This window comes from Strix uralensis, chromosome 1 (genome assembly GCF_047716275.1).
Source record: "Strix uralensis isolate ZFMK-TIS-50842 chromosome 1, bStrUra1, whole genome shotgun sequence".
Taxonomy (NCBI): Eukaryota; Metazoa; Chordata; class Aves; order Strigiformes; family Strigidae; genus Strix; species Strix uralensis.
Window position 1 is genome coordinate 50,325,917 of NC_133972.1, and position 22,540 is coordinate 50,348,456.

The 22,540-nt window shown below is 39.0% G+C and overlaps 1 protein-coding gene across 1 annotated transcript in view; it reads left to right on the forward strand.

Moving 5' to 3' along the window:
- Positions 1-22,540, forward strand: part of PLXDC2 (plexin domain containing 2) — a 279,835-nt gene that overhangs the window by 106,395 nt on the left and 150,900 nt on the right. Inside the window, exon 2 of the mRNA XM_074865842.1 lies at positions 16,432-16,643. Coding sequence (XP_074721943.1) covers positions 16,432-16,643 — 212 coding nt within the window. The remainder of the gene's footprint in view (positions 1-16,431; positions 16,644-22,540) is intronic.

The window sequence follows — 22,540 nt, forward strand, 5'->3', positions numbered from 1 at the left end:
AAAAGCTGGTGTTCCAGATGTAGAAAGGTTAATCTAAGTTGGGTGAGATGAGACTTCTTTTGGAGTCCAAGGATATTGAAGAGAATAGTCAGTCTGGGTTATTATACCCTGCGGGGGAAAGAGAGAGGGTGTCCGGGGCAGGAAACACAGTGAGGAGTGGGGACACATGCACATGTAGGGGGAGGGAAAAAAAAACCTCACAAGAAAAAGAGAAGAGAGATTCAGTTTGCAAATATTTGAGTACCTGTGCATTACAGACCTAAAAGAAATTGTGTGAGCTGCTGTTTGTGAAATCACTCATAGTTAAGGCTTAAGCTGACAAACAATCTATTGATGAGCCGATGTTTTCTGTGGAGAACCTGTATTAATGATGCTGAAAGTTTTCTCCCACAGCTTTCAGTCTCCTTACTTCAGCAAAACTGATGAAAGTAATAAAGTAAGTTGTTGCTTTTTTTCCTTCTTACTACATTCATGTGAGAGGAGGAGGTTGAATGTGCTGTCTTTTATTACTTTTCTCCTCTGGGAGCAGGTAAAAAGTGGTAATGCTTCATCCTTTTTTACAAACAGATGATACTAGACAGATGCTTAGAAACAGCTTAGCTAAATCATGTGAAGAGAAGCATACACTGTGTGGAAAATCTGCAGCTTTTGGCATAACCAGGCAGAAGTGGAGATTAATTTGGGACACAAAAAGTTGTGAATTTTTGGTTTACCGTTAATGGAAAAGAGGGAAAATCGCCACTAGGAGTTATGCAATAGAGTTCAGTTAAATAACAGGCCTTTGAAGGGCCCTGGTTCGTGGAAGTGTCAGTGGTTTTGGGGGCTCATTTCGAGCCAAAAAATGTGCCCAAATGCACCAAACTATGAGAAACTTCCACATGACTGACATGAAACCAGAATACTTAGATGCGATATATGGGCTGAAGAAACAGATTTAGTCTTCGAAGCAAGTGGGCATTTGCTGTCAACACTGACTAGTGTTGCACAAACTCTTCCTCCCAAATTTGTTTAAGGTTACAAATGTGATAAAGGACTTGAGCGCCTACAAACTCAGTGTTTTCATGACAAATTTGTAGCTTTCTAATTCCTAAGTGCAAGCAATGTTAGTTGCTTACTGTTAATACTTAAATTGCAATCCCAAACACCAATTTGTGGATCTGAGTGTTACCTGAAAATGAGGAACAAAACCAAGCAATGCCCATCATGTATCTGAAATCCTGCTTTTTTCTGGGCAATAGCTGCTCGGTTAAGGGTTGCAAGAAGACACCTAATTGCCTCAGGGTCCAGCATGTGCAGTGTACTTCTGAGAGTGACAGTTGGCCTTTGCAAGAAATGAGAAGACTCTCCATTTGTCTTCTGAGCTGAAGTACTGCTGTCTTGTATTTGCATAGCATTCTAGTGGTTATGCACTCTCCAGGGAAGTGGGGCAGAGATTTCAAGGCTCCCTTTACCCTGGAAGAGGTCTTCCATCTCCTAGCAAGGTATCCTGCTTTTGAAGTTCCAGAAAATGTTGCAGACTAATTGGAACAAGAGAGGGAGCAGGGTGGACAGTTTATAAAATCCATGGGGACTCTCACTAGCCCTGATTTGAGAAGAAAAGAGTTTACTCTGAGTTTTTAGACAGTTCTGTCAGTGAGCATATGCTTTCCAAAACTGGAAAGCAGGAGCAAGTGAACTACTCAGACAGGGAAGAAAGGTGGCCAAGCCAGCACTTAGTAAGGTGGGGACATGTAGTTTGCCAGAGTCTTTTACGGACTGAGCCTGACTGCATCCTTTATTACTGGATAACCCAGTACTTCCATTTATCTAAAGAGAAAATACAATAGACCAGACCTGTTAACTGTAGGGGGTTTGGAAGTGATGGGGCTGTGGGACATCCTGCACAAGGACAGCCAACCTGTGCAAGCTTAGCAGTCGCTTGTCCAGGACATCCAGATATCCAGGAATTGGTAACTTACCCCTCTATAATTCAGACATGGAATGATATACCTGTAGTGACTGAGCTGTTTCTCTGCATCAGTAAATGAGATGTACGTGTTGAGGAAGGCAGTCAGCATTCAGCAAGAAGACAGATTAATTTAAGATTAACTCCTCAGTGGAGTGGAACTGACACCCCTGTGGAAGATGAACAGTTCTAGGGACTGTTAAAGTCCCATTTAAGTTCACCAGGTTGAGACTGGATGAGATGTAAGTGGTTTGACAGTATGAATATATGTGGTACAGAGGCAGAGTTTGTGCCCTGCTACTTCTCTGCATTGAGCTAATTTGGAACAAAATCAAAATGACTATGTCCTTGAGAAATTTAAGTATGATTTTTGGGGTCACATTATCTCCAGGAATCAGGTAAATCTTTGCATCGTACTCTTACAACACTGAATTAAGTCTAGCTGTTGTTGAATCAGTTCCCTGTTGCAAGATGCAAAGAGCTGGTTTCAAACCCTGCTGTGGCTGCTGTGGCTCTGGATGGGCTGTCAGCCAGTCTGTGGGTTAAAACCTTGGCAGCAAGATGCTTTAACATAGAAATATAAGACTGCTCTGAAAGATGGCTTTTTATGCAACTGGCTAGTGCTTTACTGGCACTGAGTCTCAAGGACAGGGTATGGGGAATTATAGCTGACTGCTGGCACTGTGCTTCATTTGGAAAGGGAAAAAAATAGCACGTTGAGACATTGTTAATATGCGCTTGTTAGGAATAAAATCTGTAGTGGGTAGAATGAGAAGAAACACAAGTGATTTTTCAAGTATATTTTACAGCTATATCAGTCTCTGTCTGACAAACTAGGCCACATTTAGACTTATTTTCCCAACTCGTTCTGTACATGAGGTATTCCTGTCTTTGATTAACAAGCCAGAAGGAGGTAAACATTTAAATGTCATTGTGTCCAAAAACTTTTAAAACCCACTATATTCACTCTTATTTCCAGACATTTTTGCCTCTCTCTTCTTCTCATTTGCCTTCCAACCAGTGATAATAAAGAACCTGAGCAACAGCTTGAGCAAGTGGCTAAATAGAAGCTCTGCGGAACCACAGTGGTTACCCAAGAAGAAAACAGACCTTGTGAAGAAGGACTCTTTCTCATAGAGCCATCCATTCAGCTCTGTTAATGCACTGGGTAGTGTTTGCATGCATCTAAATCACTGAGTCTACCATGTCTATACTCCCCTCAGCTCCATTTACAAAATAAGCCCCTCCAAAGCACTTACACACACTTAACGGAGTTTTTTTATGAAGTGTACTGAACTGTCTTGTTCTATGTGTTGCCTCTATTCTTTTTTACCCTCTGAAAAGTAAAATAACATATTCTTCATGTGATGATCAATGTGTAATGATCTTCACACATTGCATAATGTCCTATCTTCCACTTGGAAAAGCACAGGCATAGCAGAGAGAGTTGTAAATTTGTCCATTCGTAACTGTAGAGTGATGTCATTTGAGCTGCCTCATCCCTGCACAGCTTCCAAAACTCCATGTGCTTTGCAGCACGGCAGCATCCATCCCTGCCTCCTCGTTAAGAAAATGCACAGATGAAATGTACGTACACAGCATGCTAGCAAAGCCACCCCAGCAGGAGTGCTGCAAAGCTATTAATGTTTTTTCTTGGGAATGTTGTGGCAGAATTGGAAGGTGTATAATAAAGAAAAAACCCACATTTATCCAATCTTTTCCCAGAACACGTCTATCCAAATAACTAAATTCCACATAAGTTCCATGCATTAAAAGTGGATACCAGCAATGCAGCTTTCTCATTTTATTTAGGCACAATGGAAATGCATGTAAACAGTGTCAAATGTAATATATATCTAAAACTATGCTTTATTTGTAAATTCTAAAATACCTTTGTAGGAGTTGAGTCCTTCCAGCCCTGTTAGTTAAAAACTGTGAAAATGTGTCCTTCCTGCACTTCACTCCCTGTATCTGCACAATCCACAGTACCAGTTTGTCTGTCTTTTGGGAGAAGACAAAGGCAATATTCAATAGTCCATATATTGGGCAGTCCAATTAAATATTTGCTAGATAATTTCATTGCTTTGACAAGTTTCAAGATTGATGCAATATTTTCTCTTCTGTTTCCCCAGTATCTCTGCCAGTTTTCAAATGGATTATTTCTTTTCTGCCAAACAAAGAATGCCTTTCTATCATTCATATCTCTAACTGGCTTAATTCTTATTTTTATGTCTCTGCTTCTTGATAGGTTTAATACAGCTGTTCTTTGACTCTAAATACATATCTACAACAATTCATCTTTAATATATGATTTATTTTTTTGTTCCCACACTAAGTCTAGCAATGCAGACTTTGTGCCAGAGCTTAAGAACAGTCTCTGCTCTAATTTCCTCCCATTAGTGTGCTAGAAACATGTTGTTTTTCTCCAGCAGATCTCCTGATGAAGCTAAAATGAGAATTTTTCCTGAAAGGAAGTGAAGGCATTTAGACCTGTTTTAATTTCAGTGACAAATCTAATCTTCATTTGATAAGATAGAAAAGAGTTTGCCCCTGCAGAGTAACAGACAGTCTGGAAGAAATAAACAATGGCATTTCAGTAATAATATATAACTGTTATCTAGTGTTTTTCATCAGTAACAGAGAATATGTTTAACAGACAAAGCCAGTATCATTATCTGCATGTTACAGATAGCAAAATGAAGCATCCATTGAGCTATTATGCAAAAATACTAAAAAAAGTTAAGTAACCCACGCTTTCACAGTACATTTTTGGTTCCTTTTATAGAATCCGTCTCTACACCATATATATTTACTATAGTTACTTAGTTTGCTCTTGTGCTTCTGGGAAAGTTGAAAGGTTCTGACTTCTCTAGTCACTGGTCTTACAGAGGGCCATATCTATAGTACTGACTTACTGCATTGGACAGATTTGAGCCCATATTGTTTAAAATCACTATTACGTTTTCAGAAGTCCTGAAAATACCTACTTAATGCATATGGATGAAAATGGAGGGCATTGGATCTTCTTTTTTTAAAGTTTTGAACTATTCTTTTGGAATAAAGATACAGAAAAGAATGAACTGTTGAGAGTGAAGAGAGATTGAAACAAGCTTCAAACTCTTCTTTTTAAAAAATATCATTGTCATTTCTTGACCATCCCATCTCTACAGAAAAAGCCTCAAGAATAAAACACAGTAAGCATAATTCAGTGTATCTGTAAAGCCAAGAAAATTAGGTAAAAAATACCTCGAGATTTTTAAAGTACTAAGATTTAAAGTATTTCTCAAACATTGCTGACCTAAACAGGTAACCCTACCACATAAGCCCAGTGAAACCATCTTTATTTTTCCTGACCCTTGGAGCAACTCCATGTTTAAACATGCCAATTTAGTACTTTTACTTTTTTCAGGACGTTTTATGAAAACCCTGTCTTGACACCACAGTGTAGTGAGTTCTGGCACTAAGCCTTCACTTTTTGTTAAATGAATTAATTAATTCCAGAAATGATCAATCTATTTACTTGTAGCTGGCATTATCTTTCTAAATCCTGAATCACTGTTGCTCTAGGAAACCTTCGTGTGCAGAAAATGAAAGAAGATATAAAATTTCCTTATTTAATCCAAAATGAAAATCAAGGGGTTTAAATTTTGAATTCTGTCTGAAATGTTTGTGCATTTAGCACTGAGCCCAAGTTATGTCTCCACAAACAGTTGTAAATTTTAACTTTGCCAGCTTTAAAAACCTCTTTTACCAGCATACTGGAAGAATAGTCATACAGCTTTTTTCTTCAGCTTTTATAATGTCAAATACTATTGCATTCACCACTACACGTTTCTGGGCAACAGCAATTGCTTGTTCGTTTTCCAGTTTTCCAAATCCTGAGCTCTGTGAAACATCTAATACCGCAAACCACTTCCTTTCTACTCCTGCAAGGGGGGCAGAGGGAACTGAGGACACAGCAGGAGAAATGTGTCATGTTTCAGTCATTCCGGGTCTATGTTGCATGATCTCCCTTGTTTGAAAGTGTTCAGGTTGGCTTGAGTTCTGAGTGGTGGCACTCTTTATGTATGCTGTATTTTGGCCTGCTGCCACAGACTCAGTAAGAAATGAGTTAGGAGCAAGTAAGGGCCTCAGGAGTTTGTCCCTGTTTGCAGACAAACCTGCTAACAAGGTGATTACAGTCTGTTGGGCACTCCTGACAAGGGAGGAAAGGAAAACCTTGGTCAGTGTGTCCATCAGTGTTTGCTGTAGCCACTGAAGTGTTATGCTGCCTTTCTTCTCTTATTTCTGCTCTGCCTGGATGCTCAGATTTTAATCTGTGCCTGCGAGGTGATGTTACGTATACGTGTATGTATGGGTAGCTCCATTGTGTTGATACCTGAGTTTTGTTTTCCTGTCTGTATCTCTTTGCTTGAACCACCAAATCCAGTGTGGTTGCCTTTGGTGTGAATGCTGATGTTGATCCCTGTGCCTGACTTGAAGTCAGCCTGACAGGGCTACCCGGGAAGCCAATTACCCTCTGATGCTGCTCCAGCACCAGTGAGTAACAGGCCTGTGGAGAGCTAACTGATGTTGTCTTGGCCAGAGCAGTGTCCCTGGAATTGCCACTCTTTGCTTCTGCACACTACAAAAAGACTAGTGCTGTCTATGCTAATCCATTTTTCAAGCAATGGGTTTACATCTGTTTTAGCCTCTGGCTTTTCCTTAGGCTAAAACTGAAGATAACCCTTCTACCAGAGTTGCATTTGCTACTGACTGCTGGGAAGGGCATAAATTAGCCAAGCTAATAGAGTTTGGTACATCCCAGATATTTGCTGTCTTCTCCCTCTACAAGTCATGCAAAAGGAGTTACAGACATGTGCTGCAGTTCAAATTATGAATGACTAGTTCATTTTTGTATGCTTTTCTCTGCTGCCCAGAAACTGAAATTAGTCCTAATGATATGACTGCAAAATTGTCCATCTAACTTTTTAACTCCATTTCATATCATCTACATATCTGTGCACATCGGTGTATGTCTTCTAGCTGAATGGATTGCTTGCTCATTCTGGTTAAGCCTGGATCTAGAGGAGGAGCTGACCCACCATGGGGCTGGCATCGTCAGGTTGTTCTAGTGCACAGGTTTGCTAGATCCTTCAGGAAAAAGAAAGATGCTTTCAAATGTGAATACACATTGTGAGGTGGACACATTGGAGACAGCTCTAAATGCTCCTGTCCAACGTTAGCAATCATACTGTAATCTAGTTACTGACTAGACAAAGCCTATATAAACTTTTGTCCAATGCCTTGGTATTAGTATTCTCTGGAAAACCCTTGAATCTAGGCTGGAAAAGCAAGAATTTGCATATAAATAGAATATTACAGAGAAATCTCCATTTCTCTTAGCAGGACATTTTTTTGTGGAATTATTTATTTTTTGTTGCTTTTTACACAAATAATTTTGTGGCTTAGCAAGGGATTGTGATATAGTGAGGTTTGGACAGAAAATGCATAAATTACACATGAATTAACATTTTGACATTATTACTACGATGGTTAATTGGAAAACCTCAGATGATTTAAAACATGTTAACTTCCTGCTTTTCTATGCTGTAATTTGATAATCAACAAGAAAATACACTTATTAATATTTCGAGTTGTGTGCTGGGGACATAAGAACGTAGCAGATATACTTCATTTTGCTTTATGTGGAAACTCAGTATGTGATAAATATTCATTTAGGTACACTTGGGTGTCTGCATTACTATAATTATTGGAAGTGCAACTGGGACTGTGGATATGAAGCATGTTTGTATGGTGTGCAAACATTATGTGATGTTAATCATGCTGAATATGGGTAGCTGAAAGTAAAAGGCCTAAAAAAAAAAATCCCAGCACTGTTCAATGTATCAAGAAGAACCTCTTTTTGCTAGTCTGGTGAGATCAGGAGAGTCAGGCTTCCCTTCTATAATGCAAAACTTTGTGCTGGAAAAGAGATGAAAGGGAGAACCGGGAACCTTTGAGTGGGCTTAAATGTACAACTCTACTAGGAAATTTTTAGGGGTCTTCAGCTGAAAAAAAGGTTGAAGGCCAATGTTAAAAAATGGTTGTATGTATAGCAAAGATCAAAGTTATGTGAAGAGAAGCTATACTGAAGTTACAGCAGCTGAGATAAGAAAAAATTATGGAGAAGGAAAACTCTCTACCATTTTTCAGTTGGAGAAACTATTTCAGTTGTGCATTGTATACTGAGTTTGCACAGGCACTAATAGCATGGTTTTGAATTTCTTCATGCATTCCATGATGTCCAGCTCTCTGACTTGATCCACTTGAAAGCTCTGAAAAATATCACATTAGTAACAGTACATCTGTGGAGTTTTAAATTAAATCAGAACTACACTATTTTGTCTTTTCTGTTTTTTTGTTAATAGGGATGCTAAGTAGTACACAAATTGAATTTCCCATGGCTGGATATCTAAGCCTATTAGAACTTCTTCTTTTGTAAGGAAAGGCTAAACCAGAATCAATTCCATCGTCATTTTCTGTGGTTTCCTTTCAAAGTGATTTTGTCTCCCTGTCTCAGAAAGTGGTTGGTTGTGATAAAGGATTATACTCTGCATTTTTTTTTTTTTGTTAGCGTAACATAATTGTGTTTTTACTGTTCCAGAAGTAATGCAAAAGGTCTGCACCTGTGGGATGCAGATGTGCATGAGACATGTAAGAGCCTAGTAGGTATGAAATGTGACATGACTTCCACTTCTGTTACCATCATTGTTCCCTAGACTCCTGTCACTGTTTAAACCTCAGTTGCGAAAGCAGCTTAACTCCATCTAGACTGTGCGTATAAAAAAGTTTAAGTACATCAAATAATAACACATCTTTTTCCTTTTAAAATCTTCTTCTTACTATAATGGCTTCAAAATCTTGATACTGGTTAGGTTTTTGATGATGACAGATATCACTCTTTACTGACCAAATCTCTCTCCCCCTTATTAACCAGTGTCCTGGTTTGAGCCCAGAGGGAAACTGACACCACACAGCCAGTCCCTCACCCCTCCCCTCTCAGGAATGGGAAGGAGAAGATAAAGCAAAAGGTTCCAAATAGAGATAAGGATAGGGTGGGATGACTCACCCTTTATTGTCATGGGCAAGAGACAGATTCGTCAGGGGAAGAAAACAGAACATTAGTTTACTTCAAACACTAACAAAAATTTAACAGACTGAGTAGGACAGTGAGAAGCATTACCGCATCTTAAAAACACCTTCCCCCACCCCTCCCTTCTTCCTGGGCTCAGCTTTGCTCTTGATTTCTCTACCTCCTTCCCCGCAGCGGCGCAGGGGGCAGGGAATGGGGTTATGGTCATTCTGCCACTCCTTCCTCCTCAGGGGGAGGACTCCTCACATTCTTCCCCTGTTCCAGTGTGGGGTCCCTCTCACAGGAGACAGTCCTCCAGGAACTTTCTCTGATGTGAGTCCTTCCCATAGGCCACAATGTTTCCTGAGTTGCTCCGGCGTGGATCCCTCCTGCATGTTGCAATCCTCCCAAGAACAGCAGGGGCTTCTTCCTTCCACAGAGTCCTGGCCTTCTTTAGGCGCAGTCGCCTGCTCTGGTGTGGGGTCCTCCATGGGCTGCAGGCAGATATCTGCTCCACTCTGGACCTCCATGGTGGCAGGGGGGTGGCCCTGCCGTCTCACCATGGGCTGCAGGGAGAATCTTTGCACCACCGCACCCTCCTGACCTCAGAGTTTGCATAGGCATTTCCCTCACAACTCCAACTCCTCCTCTCAGGTTTCCCTTCTTAAATATGTTATTGCAGAGGTGCAGCCACCATCACTGATTGGCTCAGCCTTGGCCATAGGCAGGTCCGACATGGAGCCAAGGCAGCTTCAAGAAGCTTCTCACAGAGGCCACTGCTGTGGCCCCCTCCCCCACTACCAGAACACCCCCGCCACACACAAACCCAACACACCCAGCATCTTCAAGACTGCAAGCCTCCTTTGAGGCATGAGTTGTCTTTATTTTTTTTATTCTGTGTGTATCCAGTTAGCAATAAATTTAGATCCTGGTCCCCGAGTGGAACTGACAGGAAGAGTATCAAAACAAATCCATAATACATTAGAAAGCTATAATCAGACTGCTTATAAATCCAACGTGCATGTTAAATTACTGTGTTTACATAGCTGGAGAGTATGAGTGAAGCTGGAGTTAGACAATATTTCCTCAGTGTTGCTGTATGCTAATCAAAGATACAGTATTGTTACCAGTGGACTCAGACTCCTGACTTTACCAATACCATTTTAATTTACCCAGTATGATTACATAAATAATTGCAAAATGAAAGTAAATCAGACCATTTTAAAAAAAAAACCCCAAACTACTACAGCAGTTATAGTTGTGACAAAGATAAAGTTCTAGAAGTGTGATAATGTGCTCTTTGGGACCACTTGTAGTGGTGAAAAATAATTATTGAATAGAAAGAGGCTGTGAAGGGAAAAGTCTGAATGTGTAAGGAAATTACCAGTTATGGGTTATTACTGATAGTAACTCTGTATTGCACACGAGTCTTAGTAGCTATTTATTGTATAATTGCAAGAAAAACATGCATCAAGATGACGTTTTTATTTCAGACATTATTTGTTGTTCTGAGCATGCAATTCAACAGCAGTACTGTGATCATAATCTGCCATCATTCAATATTTTATTATCATTAACTGCTGACTCCCTTTGCAGGCCACACAAATTCTCATGCCCTGTTTGGTGAAAATTGAGTCATCCTAAGAATCGTTCTCTCACATAATATTAAAATACTGTTAGCAGTCTCAGACAAGCTTTAAAAAGAAAATGTCAGAGTGTGGTCTTTTGTTGCTTTTAAAATCATGATCCAAATTGACACAGCTGATTGCTAATTGTCACTGTGGGATAGCTTTTACAAGTCATGTTATTTATGAGTTTGTTAAGAAATTTATCCTGTCATTATCATGGACATATTGAAAGTCAAGCAAATCTGTTATTTCTTTCCTAAATTAAGGGCAGAAAGATGGAATTGGTCCTAGTCCCATGAATCAGGTACAGCAGAAAAATAAGTTTCTATAGTGTTGAGCTTTTCAAAGGCAGACATAATTTAAGCTGAAAATCCTTCTTCTTATGAGAAGTATGATTGATTTTGCTGTGATATTGGGCATTCAGGATATAAGCACTCTACCTGGCGAATCCTTTAAAAGAATGTTTATGTTTTGAAGAGTCTATCACTTTATGGGTCCAGTATTCATTATCTTCCACCAACGTTTTTTGGTTTCTCATATGAGCTATAGAAAGTTACTTAAGTCGAAGGAGTGTGATGGCATTTTCAGTTCCTTGATGAATAAATTCATATGTTTGATATTTGATTTTTGCTGGCATTTGGTCTGTGGCAGATTTAGAAAGATGATACTATATTTCATGAGCAATCTGTTGAATAGAGGTTTCAGTGTGTATTTCTGGGCTTTCAAAAAACAGTCTTGTTGATTATGGTGCATTTATGAAATTAGTCAAATTGTAGAGTTGACCTAAATATGTGCAGTCATGAAATGTAATTTACACATGTTTTTCAGAAATGCAATTCTGAAATTCTCATGTGCTGAAACATTCTACAAACCTCTGTTTGACCTCATGGAAAGGGGGGAAAAATAAAAAACAAAACAGTTGAATGAGTAGTAGATGATTTACCTATTTGCCTTTTTTGTTTCAAAATAGTGTTTCTTTCTCCTTTAGTTACATTGCTGTTCATAAAATTTCGAATGTTTCTTTTTTTCTTGTAAAGTGAGAGCTAGATCTTCATTCTAGATAAAGCTTTATGCAGACGAGACTTCCCTATTAAATCAGAGCTATCTTACTTGTCAAGATCTGCTGTTTCATTTTGGGTTTATTTACTTAGCATTTTTCCCTTTTTTTTTGAGGGCAGGCTTGGCAAAACAGAGTACCCATGCCCCAGCCATAGTCAGGCAGCTTCTTCCCTTTCAGCAAGTCTTTCTTCTATAGCCCAATCCGCACTTCCAATCCATAAGAGCTGCTTGCATAATTCACACTACTGAAAGACAGACTTCTCTACATATTCAGTTGTTGTCCACTTGCAGCAGTGATTTATGTTCACGACATAAGTGTTGAACAGTTCTGTGTATTTTGTAGTACGTGACACACATCTTCCTGCCCAAAACCTCAGACTAGCAAAGCTACCTCAAAAGTCAGGTCCTGATGTACAACAGGATACAGATTTCAGTCATGTGTTCTCCATCAGGTTAGCTTAATACAGTTTAAAAGCTTGTTTAGTACTTGTTAAAATGCAAGCTAAGGTAGTCAGAAAGCTATTAGCGGGATACATGATGGTTTAGGCAAGAGATGCAAAAATCTTTTAAGTCTTTTTCCTGTGAGCAGGTAAACCTGTCCAGAAGGAAATCTGAAGCACCTGTCTTAGTTGTGAACAAAAGCAAGTCTGTCTGTAATTTTCCCTTCCCATCCCCCTTCCTCAGCCTCCTCTCTAAATACTCTGCGAGGTCTTCGCAGTTTGTGTGAATGATGCCCCTATTCCCTTAAAGCCTTTGGTGGTAATTCTGGTCAGTCACATTGACTACAAAGGCCTGAACTGGCCAACTGTGACAAGAGTTTCTGAACTTGCCAACAGATGTTAACTCCAGATAATAGCAGAGCAGTGAAAGCTTTTTATAGATTTGTTTCCCTTACCCCCACCCCACTACCTTTCTAGCTTTATTCAACACAGAGTTGAAATCTTAAATTTTAACTTAACCCAAGAGGGAAAGGAGCTGCAGACATAGTGATTTTCATTGCTAATTTTATGAAAACTTCAAGGACAAGAGCTGAAGGATCAGACCAAAACACCAGCTTAGTCACATATTCATTAGAAAGACCTGTAATCTGTTTTTACTACTTCCAAAACTACAGTACAATATCAGCTCTACAGACCTTCACACTGAGGTAATTGCATGCCAGTGACAGGACTATATATAACACTCTTGTGGTTTGCACATAAAAATAATCAGTCTAAAACTGTAGTTCCAATTTTAGCAGATTTGAAGGCTTATTGTAGTTCTGAGTCTCTGTTTATACAAGTTGAACAAGTTACTACTCATCTATGTTTGCTAATATTATGATTTTATTATTAATCAGATAATACAGCATTTGGCTGCTTTCCAATTGATTTGAATGACATGTTCTCCTTCAGTGTTAATTAGGTGTGAGCTCTGAGATCTAAAAGATAAGAGTATAATACTTTGGTACATTTCCTCTAAAATGCCCTTTATGTGATTTATTAGCTACACAGTGATTTCGACCTGAAACGTGAAGTAGTTCTAACTTGTAAAGTATTGGATTTTTAGGTCTCTGAATGTTTTTTTCTGCATGAGCTGCCTGCGTTTAGAACTTGAAAATTAATTTATCTATCCATTATCTATGAATTTATGTATTTAAATTAGATTTACATAAAAGGAAAACACCCTGTTTAGCTCATTTAAAAAAAAAAAAAATCATGTTTGTCACTTACTCAGCATTAGAGGTATGTCAGGATAAACCAGAGACACCACACTGCATCAGAGCTGGTCAGGCCGAGCCCATCATCTCTCTGTCTTTCCATCCCCAGTAGCTTAAGAAAAAAGTTTAATGAAGGAGGAAGCATACATTAAATTTCTCTCTTTATTCCCTGAAAACACATCCAGATTTTCTCACATTGTTGCTTCAGTATCCCCATACTGCCAGTCCAGGACAGTTAACTAGTTTAGTGATAACACTGGTAGAAGCTTTCATGGATAATGGTGAAAAAAACCCCAAAGACTAGTTTTAAACTGAAAATGTTATCAGTTCATGCTTTTTAATTCTTGATATTATTAAATTTAGAAGGATATAATGCATTCTGAATGTAGTTAGATGATTGTAAGGCTTCCTTATGTCAGTATAGCTTGTACCTGTAAAATAGTATTTATCAGTGTAATGGCACTAACCATATGGTTTGGAACATTTTCTGTTTCAAGGGAAAAATCACGTAATTAAAACAGTTGAAACAGGATAAAAGTTGTGCACTGACGACATCAAAGATTTCTCTAATGGAGAATGGCCCATGCCAACTTTTGCAGATGCCATGACACAATTACACTGTAAAATAAAATTATGGGGAAAAATGTGTAGAATTTCCAAGCCAGTGGCAATACTCCAATGTACTTATCTCTTTCTTCTCTCCAGCACTATATTATTATTTTAAAAAGCAGTTTATGTTACAACACCTTAAAGCTTAGGAACCACATTCATTTCTATTTGGGATGTGGGAGAACAAAGTGTAATTGCTTTCCTTTACAGACGAGGCTCAGCCTGAGGTGAATAGGATTTAAGACCCTCCCCTAACCTTCAACGTTTTCTATTTGCTAATTTAAGTGATTGCCTCAACATGTTGATTGTGGGAGTGCAGAATGAGGGTAAATAGACTTTTTGCCTGTCTCTCTGAACGTGGGTGTTGAGCCACTAAGGGCAGCCAGGAAAGGTGCTTCAGAAGAAGGGAGCGGAGTCCTGCAGGCATGTAGCTGTTGCACTGTGGCCTAGGACACCTGTTTGCAGGTGTCTAATGCTCCCCGTGCCTCGTAGAAGGTGTTGAGGTGCCTTAGTGCCGCAGATGCAGCTGCAGCGGGAGGGCAAACGTTGACTCTATGGATCCAGCCTCAGGCACTGCATATCACAGGCAGAAAGTGCCTATTTGCGATTGTATCTGGGAAGTTTGCTGTGTCTGTCAGCTTTCTGATGCCCTTATCACCATAACAGCATGGTGAGTGCCTCCAAGCTGAAGCAGGGAGGGCAGCTTTGAATAGATTTTGATAAGGACTGCGGGGGAATAAGTTAGTTCATCTGCTGAGCTGTCCCTCTGCATCTGGCAACTGATTGCTTGATAAAACAGGGAATGTGCTGGCAATTTGTTGAAGACAAGTGTTCTAAGACTTTTAAGAAATGCAAGGAAACAGTTTTCCAAAACCCACCAATTAAAAGAAGTCTGATTACTTGGGGTCTGAGGAAAGTTATGGCCTGAGATTGCTTATTTTGCATTTCTTGAATTCTGATTTCTCTAGGTGACAAAGCACCTTCAGTTCACATTAATTTCAGTGTGATTGAGAGTGATCAAATAGCTTAGGAAATAAATCTAGTAGATTTGGAGAACTTGATAGAAAAATGGAATCACACAGAGCCTAAAGCATATTAGAGACTGTTTCTGTGCTGTAACTCTTTCTAGTCTGTCAAGAACAATGTCTGGCAGAGTCTCCTATATCCATGACTCCGCTACCTGTTCCTGCTTTGATGCAGGAAAATCTTACTTCTTATTTAAACCTTTGATAGGTAATTTTCTAGTTTTCTGTCTCTTCTGTACCTAGACAACATAGGCGATGCTTAGCAAGGACATTGGAAGTGGTGCCTTCCTTTGCTCAGAAGCTTCTGCCAAACAGAAGCCATGGAAATATTTCTACAAATAATTTCTTTACCAGTTTGTCCTTTCTCTCAGTATTTTGCTTTTACTTTGCCACTTCTCGCAAGAGTTCATTTGGAACCGCACAGTTCTGGTTTTTGAACAAGATCCCTTTCTGGCACATGAAAAGCACAGAGAACCCCTCTACTTCTCCTTTTAGACCCAAAGACAATATGGAAAGCCCCTCTACTTCTCCTTTTAGATCCAAAGACAATATGGAAAGCATATCTGATTTTTAGTGCAAAGTATGCAAAACTACCCCTTCTTGATGGTGTTAACTCCCATACATTAACAAAAAATACTTTGGTTTTTTGGATTGGGCAAACTGGAAACTACTGAAAAATCTATGGTTTTGTCTTGGTGATAGTTTTACTAGCATGAAAAAGTTGTGAATGAGCATGACTTACATCCCACCCAACTACTCATCCTTTGCAGAGGATAGAGTGGGTGTCTGCAGACTTCACACATCATTCACATTTATCACTTACACAATGGGACAGCTTTATTTTTGCACTGGAAGAGAAGCTTACAGGAATTTCATGCCTCGCATAATGTTTATTCGACTTCACGTGGCTTCCAAGCTCTTCCTACATGAATCAGTAGCAAAAGCTAAGTCTGTACCGGTGTTTCTCTCCCTCTCTACTTCTGTTTTTTTGGATAATTAACTGATTTTTATTTTATTTTGAAAAGTGACACCTATGGGTAGGCAAGTATCAAAGTTACAAAAGTTACCAGGAAGACTTTTCCCAGACATAAAATAAGGTAAATAAAACATTTAGAATGTTTAGAGGAGTCTACAAAACTTAGTCCAAATTCTTGAATTTTGTAGACGTGTAATATGCCATCTATTCTTTTAAACTCTTATGTTGTTGTAGAAAGTTTATCAGAGATATAAATGGCTATTTTTTGGAGTTGTTCAAAACATTAAAAAAAATACTATTCTTAGGTTTTCAATTATGAGTAGTAAACCAAAGTTTCACTCACTATCTTGTTTTGGGTTTTTTTTTTGTCAAACAGGTGTGTTTTATGAAGTTGTTCAGAGCTTCCCTCGAGTGGAAGAAAATGTGCAAGTCGACTCACATGTAAGCAGCCACAGGTGGAGGAGGCACTCGGAGTCTCTCAAATCAGTCGACACCAACAGAGCCAGCATGGGGCAGGATTCTTCTGAGCCAGGGGGCTTCACAGACCTGCTGCTTGAAGAGGGACGTGACAACACCACCCAGATTGAGGTAGAAATTAATTCTATTTTTTTATTCAATTTGTTGTCTTTGATTGGGGGTAAGTAAAAAATGAAGATATTTACTTCAGACTAATCAAACATTGATAGGGGAAGAGAACCTCCACAGACTTTGTATTTGTGACCCAGTGAGTACACGGAAGCCAGGTTTTTCTCCTGCCCTGATGCTGCAGCCTGCCCTTTCTGACTTTGAAGATAGTCTCTTGAGGATGTCAGTGTCTTTACTGAAAAACAGTTATGGGAAGTCCCATGTTGTAACAGTTCTTGCTGGAGAACTGGAAAATGCAGTAGTATTAAAATAAAACTGAATTCTTTCTTAGAAGTTGGGGTAAGCATCTCAATTTGTGAGATTTTGCCTGGTCTCTGTGGAGAGTGATATCCAAATATGAAGGGGAAAAGACCCTAGAGAAAGAAATTAGGAAAAAATCCAGATTGGTCATTGAAACAATTTGCCAATACTGTTTGACTGTTGATCTTCCAAAAAAGAATAAGATGGATCAAATCCATCTCCATGGAGTCTTGGGACATTATCCCACTGTTCTATGGTTTCATTCAATCTCTAATTGCTTGTTTGAAAATGTCTAACTGCCAGGTTGCCCTCATATGGACATAACGTAAATCCAAGTGAGTACCAGTTCTGTCTTTAGGGCTGCTCTCAGTTTTGAATAGTGTAGGGAGAGCAGAAGTTGACCATAATGTTATGTTGTGATTGGTGCAGAACGTATCCACCTATGATGAATTGTGGGTATTCTTCTATCCTGCCATTTTATCCTTCTGGTTCTACATAAACACACTGGCTGAACTGATTTTGCTTTTATACACAGATAGCAAGTGTTAATATTACAATTACTGTATTTTTACTGATTTTTTTTTTTAAAGTATTAGGTTTGGTGTTTTCTTATTAATAAAATCTGCATCCTATTTTTCAATAAAATACAGCTTGGAATAAGCTACGCTTAACATATTTTAGTCTTTATAGTCTGCTTCCAAAGCAACAGTGCTATTTACTTTTCAGTTTAGAGGAGCTCATTCTCAGACAAACAAAACAGCTTTCAGATTTTGGGTTGTTATCTTACACAATAACAAAAGCAAAGCAATATAAATCCCATCTGTAGAGACAATGGTGTCTCTACAGCATGAGTCAAAAAATAATAATGCTTTCTGAGAGGTGTGTTTTGTGTTTGTTTTTTAAGTTTCCCAGTTTGCACAGTGCTAATTATGTTTCCTCTTGCATAAACATGGAAGTCGCTAGTTGGTAAATTATATTTTTGAATTGCATGTTGATTTTATGATTTGTTTCTTGCCCCCTGTAATCCCCTCTGGCCATACTTGTAGCAATTCACTCAGGCACGACACAGATGGATCCTGCTTGTAATTATTTTAGCAGGTAAAGTGAAAGAGTCTCAGGTACAGGAAAGTTCATGTAGCTGATCTTTCCATGGCTTACCTGCAGATCCCCATGCAGTGTCTCCCTTCAGTTGAGTCTGAAGCTCTTATGAAGCAAAATGGGTCAGAGTTTCCCCTCTAACACTTACCTATGGCAACATGGAGGATAAAAGTGAATGCTTGCAAATGGACATATGTAGAATGATGTTTTTCCAGGGCCATCTTTCCTGACAGATTAATGGCCTTATACTGTCTTAACCTCAAAAGTACATCACCCTTACTGAGTTCATTAAATTCAGGTTTTGTGTTCTGTCTCAGCCCTCTCTATTCTAAGGTCCTCCCAGCACAATAAGATAACCAAGTTGACGTTTTACACATTATTGGATTCGGTTGTAAATCCCTACTACAACACACAGGCATTTTACAAAAAAGCCTTGATGCCTGGCTTTATAGAGAAGGTAATGTGTACAACAGATATTCATAGTGTAAGAATCCATATGTTGCAAAGTCTTCTGCAGTTTGGGAGCTTATCGGTGGTGCTGGAGAGCATATTGATTTTTTTAAACCCTTCTCTGTGTGTTGCAGTTCTTGCTGAAGAAAATCCAGAGAGTGAGTACTACCTGCCACTCATTTAATGACACTACAGAATTACAGCATCCCTCTGTCACAGATACTGTTTCTTCCCAAAGTATTTTGTAGGCTTGCCATGCAAATGTGAAAGATTTCTTTTACAGGAAGGCTGACAATGATGAACATATCTTTAATTTTCACTTGATACTGTTTTCTGTTCTTATTTATAATGATGAGTTTACTTTCTATCCAGCTTTGGGAAAAAAAACCCAAACCAAAACAAAAAAAACCAACCAACCAAACAAAAAAAACCCCACAAAAAACCCAGAACAAACCAACCCCACCCCCCCAGAGAAAAACTGAAAACAACCAGGGTAAAAGGGAACGCAGTATGCAGAAATTTCTGCACAGCTTAAAAATAACTCTAAATATTTCCTGTGTTATCAGATCTATACAGTCATAATGTGGAAATAATAAAATCAACCTGTGTGGAGCATAGCTTAGTTCCACTGGCTTCCCTTGATGTTTTAAGGTAATGAGATTTTTTCATTCATGTTTTTCTATTGGAGTTACTGGGAATTGTTCTGTAACTTCACAGATGCACCATGCTGGATCAGCCCTAATCCAGAGGCAGTTTTAACATCAGCTTGAGTGGAACATGAAGTTCAGGCCTTCAGGAACAGCTTTAGAATGTACAACGTAAATTAGTTTATCACATCTTTGCAGTAGCCAGGGTTGACCTGCTCCCATATGTAAGAAAGATGATAATGCTCAGATTCTCTTTGAAGATGCTGTCTCTCTTCGCATCTCTGTTTTGCCTCCTGTATTTGTTTGGACCTGTGATTCAGGACAGAACTCATGCAAAATGATGTACATGTTCAGGTGCTTTTTTGAATCAAGATGTTCTCTTGAACTAGAGTCTCTGAAAGGTGAACTGCATTGCAGAGACTAGCAGAAGCAGTGGCTATAGCTTTTTTTTGTGCAGGACCTTCAGAAATGGGCAGGACCTTGGGGAGGAGAAGGCAAGACCTCCAAGTCTCATTAAGTTGCTGGAGAATGGGAATTTTGTGGTCCATAGGTGCAGTGTTGTAGCAGCACATACCTGCAAAACTAGAGGTGCCAAAGAGAAAGTCAAAGGACAGGAAGAACAGGTTTCTGCTGCAAGCCACACTTTCTAGGCATGTAATATTTGTGGTCTTTCTGGAGAGCGGATAGTAAACTGGAGATTATAGGGTAAAATCAATGAATAACAAATGCTTATCATAAACACTTTATAAAACAGTATGACAATCTTGAAAATACTCCTCTTTTCTCCTAGTTTAGTAGGGTTATTGTAATGTGCCAGTTAGGGACTAGAATGTTGTAAATCCAAAAAGGTTCCCAAGGATGGAGACTAGTGTCCTATTTGCTTTATTTGCAATTGGTACTACTGAGCCCAAATACAGAGGAGGGAGAACATGTAAGTCTCTGGGGCCATATACCGTAAGATGCTTATTAAAGTTTTGTTCCCACTACATAATGTAGGCAGAGAGAGTGAGCAAACTCTGGGGAGGGGCAGGTGTAAAAAGGGAGAAATACCCAAAGCAGGTAGCCTTGGGACAGGTAGAGAAATAGGTTGTCAGCACTCCAAATCAACTGCAGAGGTCAACCACAAAAAGACAGTATTCTGGTGATGCAGTGAAACAGAGTTTGCTTCTTGGCTTCGTGGCAAATGAGAGCATCAGTCTCCCTTTGAAGACAGGAGCATCTGTGACTAAGGCATATTTATTCCCAAGTGTCACAAAACCAAACATGAAAACCTTCTACCTGGAATAACTTTGGGACTGTCAGAAGCTGAAGTGTTTCCCACTAAGCTAGAGGAGTTTTATAGAGTTTGGAAGCATCAGAATTGCATCCCATATGTGTTAAGTGGTGCTCAGGACTGGCCAGTACAGAGGCAGCATCCATGGTCCCATGGGTGCTAGGCTAAGAGGGGAAATATATATCACACTGTAGATACAGGGGCCTCAAAGACAGAGATGATTGGGGGGCATATTTGAGAAATCAGGTGGGACATTCAAAGATGAAGTGCCATTTATATCAACAATTCTTCTTTCTAGATAATTTGTTTCTTAAATTTCTGGGATTTTGCAATTTTACAATTTCAAGTCTAGCTTTCCTTTTTGTTTCCTCTCCCCCCCCCCCCCCCCCCCCCCCCCCCATCTTTTTTGGGAGTCTTCTCTCCAGTGTTGGGAGTCTGAGTTCTTTTTTTATTTGTTGAGTAATCTACCACTTTTGTTTATTGTGGGACATTCAGAAGTGCCTTTTATTTAGAACAAATAGAGCCAAGGAAATGCAATGTGTAGGTTGGAATTTGTTGCTGTAAACACTGTAAGACCCTGAAAAACCAATGAGCATGAAAATACATCTTAATGAATCTGTCCAGTTTGGCATGTCTTCTTTCAAGCAAGGAGAAAAATAGGACAAATATACTACCTTTCTTTACATACTCTCATAAAAGAAAAGTATGCTCTATAATAATTCACTGTTATTAAGTAAATGAGTATTAATATTGTTAAAATAAACTCTGATTCATGGTATGACCAACTCTTCTGTTAATTCCTGAAGCCCTGTAGCCGTAAAGGTAATAATGAAGGCAGGTAGCAGAGGTTCTTGTTGCCTGTTGCTCTTTTTCATTTACTGGAAAAGGAACTGATCCCTGAAATGCATCTAGTATGGATGTTGGGTCCCCGGTGTCCAAAACTGCGTTCCTGTTTGCTAATGTGGGGTGACCACTAAGCACTGGAAAAGGCATAGTAATGTATTAATATATAATTGTGTATTGCACAAATGTTGCACAATAATATTTCCATAGTTTAAAATGTGCATCATTTTTCAAGTGATATCCTGTGATTATGGCTATGTGGAGCTCCATACAGAGGTGATTCTCCTTCTGTGTTTATGTGTCTCTATCGCAGATCTTCTATAAAGCAGCTCCAGCTGCAGGCTTTATAGATTTCTAGGCAATTTGCTTGGTCCTTTGCTTCACCATTCTCTGTCCCTGATCCTTGTGACTGGTTAACCCCCAGTGAACAGCGTAACACTGAAAAGTAAAATACAGAGAAATTGAAGTGGAGCAGTTTCTAATATATATATATAGCTAGCATTGGCATTAGCAGAAGATGACAAACTTTGCAAAATAACTTTAGAACACATGAATTACTTTCAAATTTGTTGCCACTGTATAGAGATACTACATCAAAACAATAGTCCTTCACAAACTTCAAATATAAAGAAGAAATCCAGCAATAAAATAATAGATTAAATCATAGTCAGGCTTGAGCTGAGCGTAGCCATGCTTATAGTAAAGTTTTATTGCTTTGTACTGTGAAAAGAGTGAGAAAAACATAATTTGTGATATAAAGTCTTAGAACAGAATGAATGATTGCAACTGTATGACAGAAGGTTCAGTTCCAAGCAAGAAACAGCATTCTGAGCATGCTAAGGCAAATAAAATTGCCTGTATCTTAATTTCTCCACCCCTCCCCAACATGGTACTTGTGGGCATAGAAAATTGTGGCTATTTTAGTACAAACCAAATTTGTTTTCAAGTAGTGAAGTGATTCATTTATTCCTGTGGATGTCACTGATACCTCCTGCTGTGTATTGCTTTTAATAAAGTTGTGGCTAACTGAAAACAGCTTGCTTTCTTTTTTGTGTCCTTTCTTTAGTTTCTCTAGTTGTTATTTGAAATATAAATTTTAGCAGTCCCTATAGTTTAAACCTAAAAACCATCTTGCCCCTATCAGAACAACATTGGTGAATTTCCTACTGGCAACAATCTTCTGCTGAATTTTGCATCTTCTCCCAGAGTTTCTGCCCAGAAGAAGGCTTCTCCCTTATCAGTCCCAGTCACTTGTGGAAGCAAAGATGTCTCATTCTGACTGGCAAAAA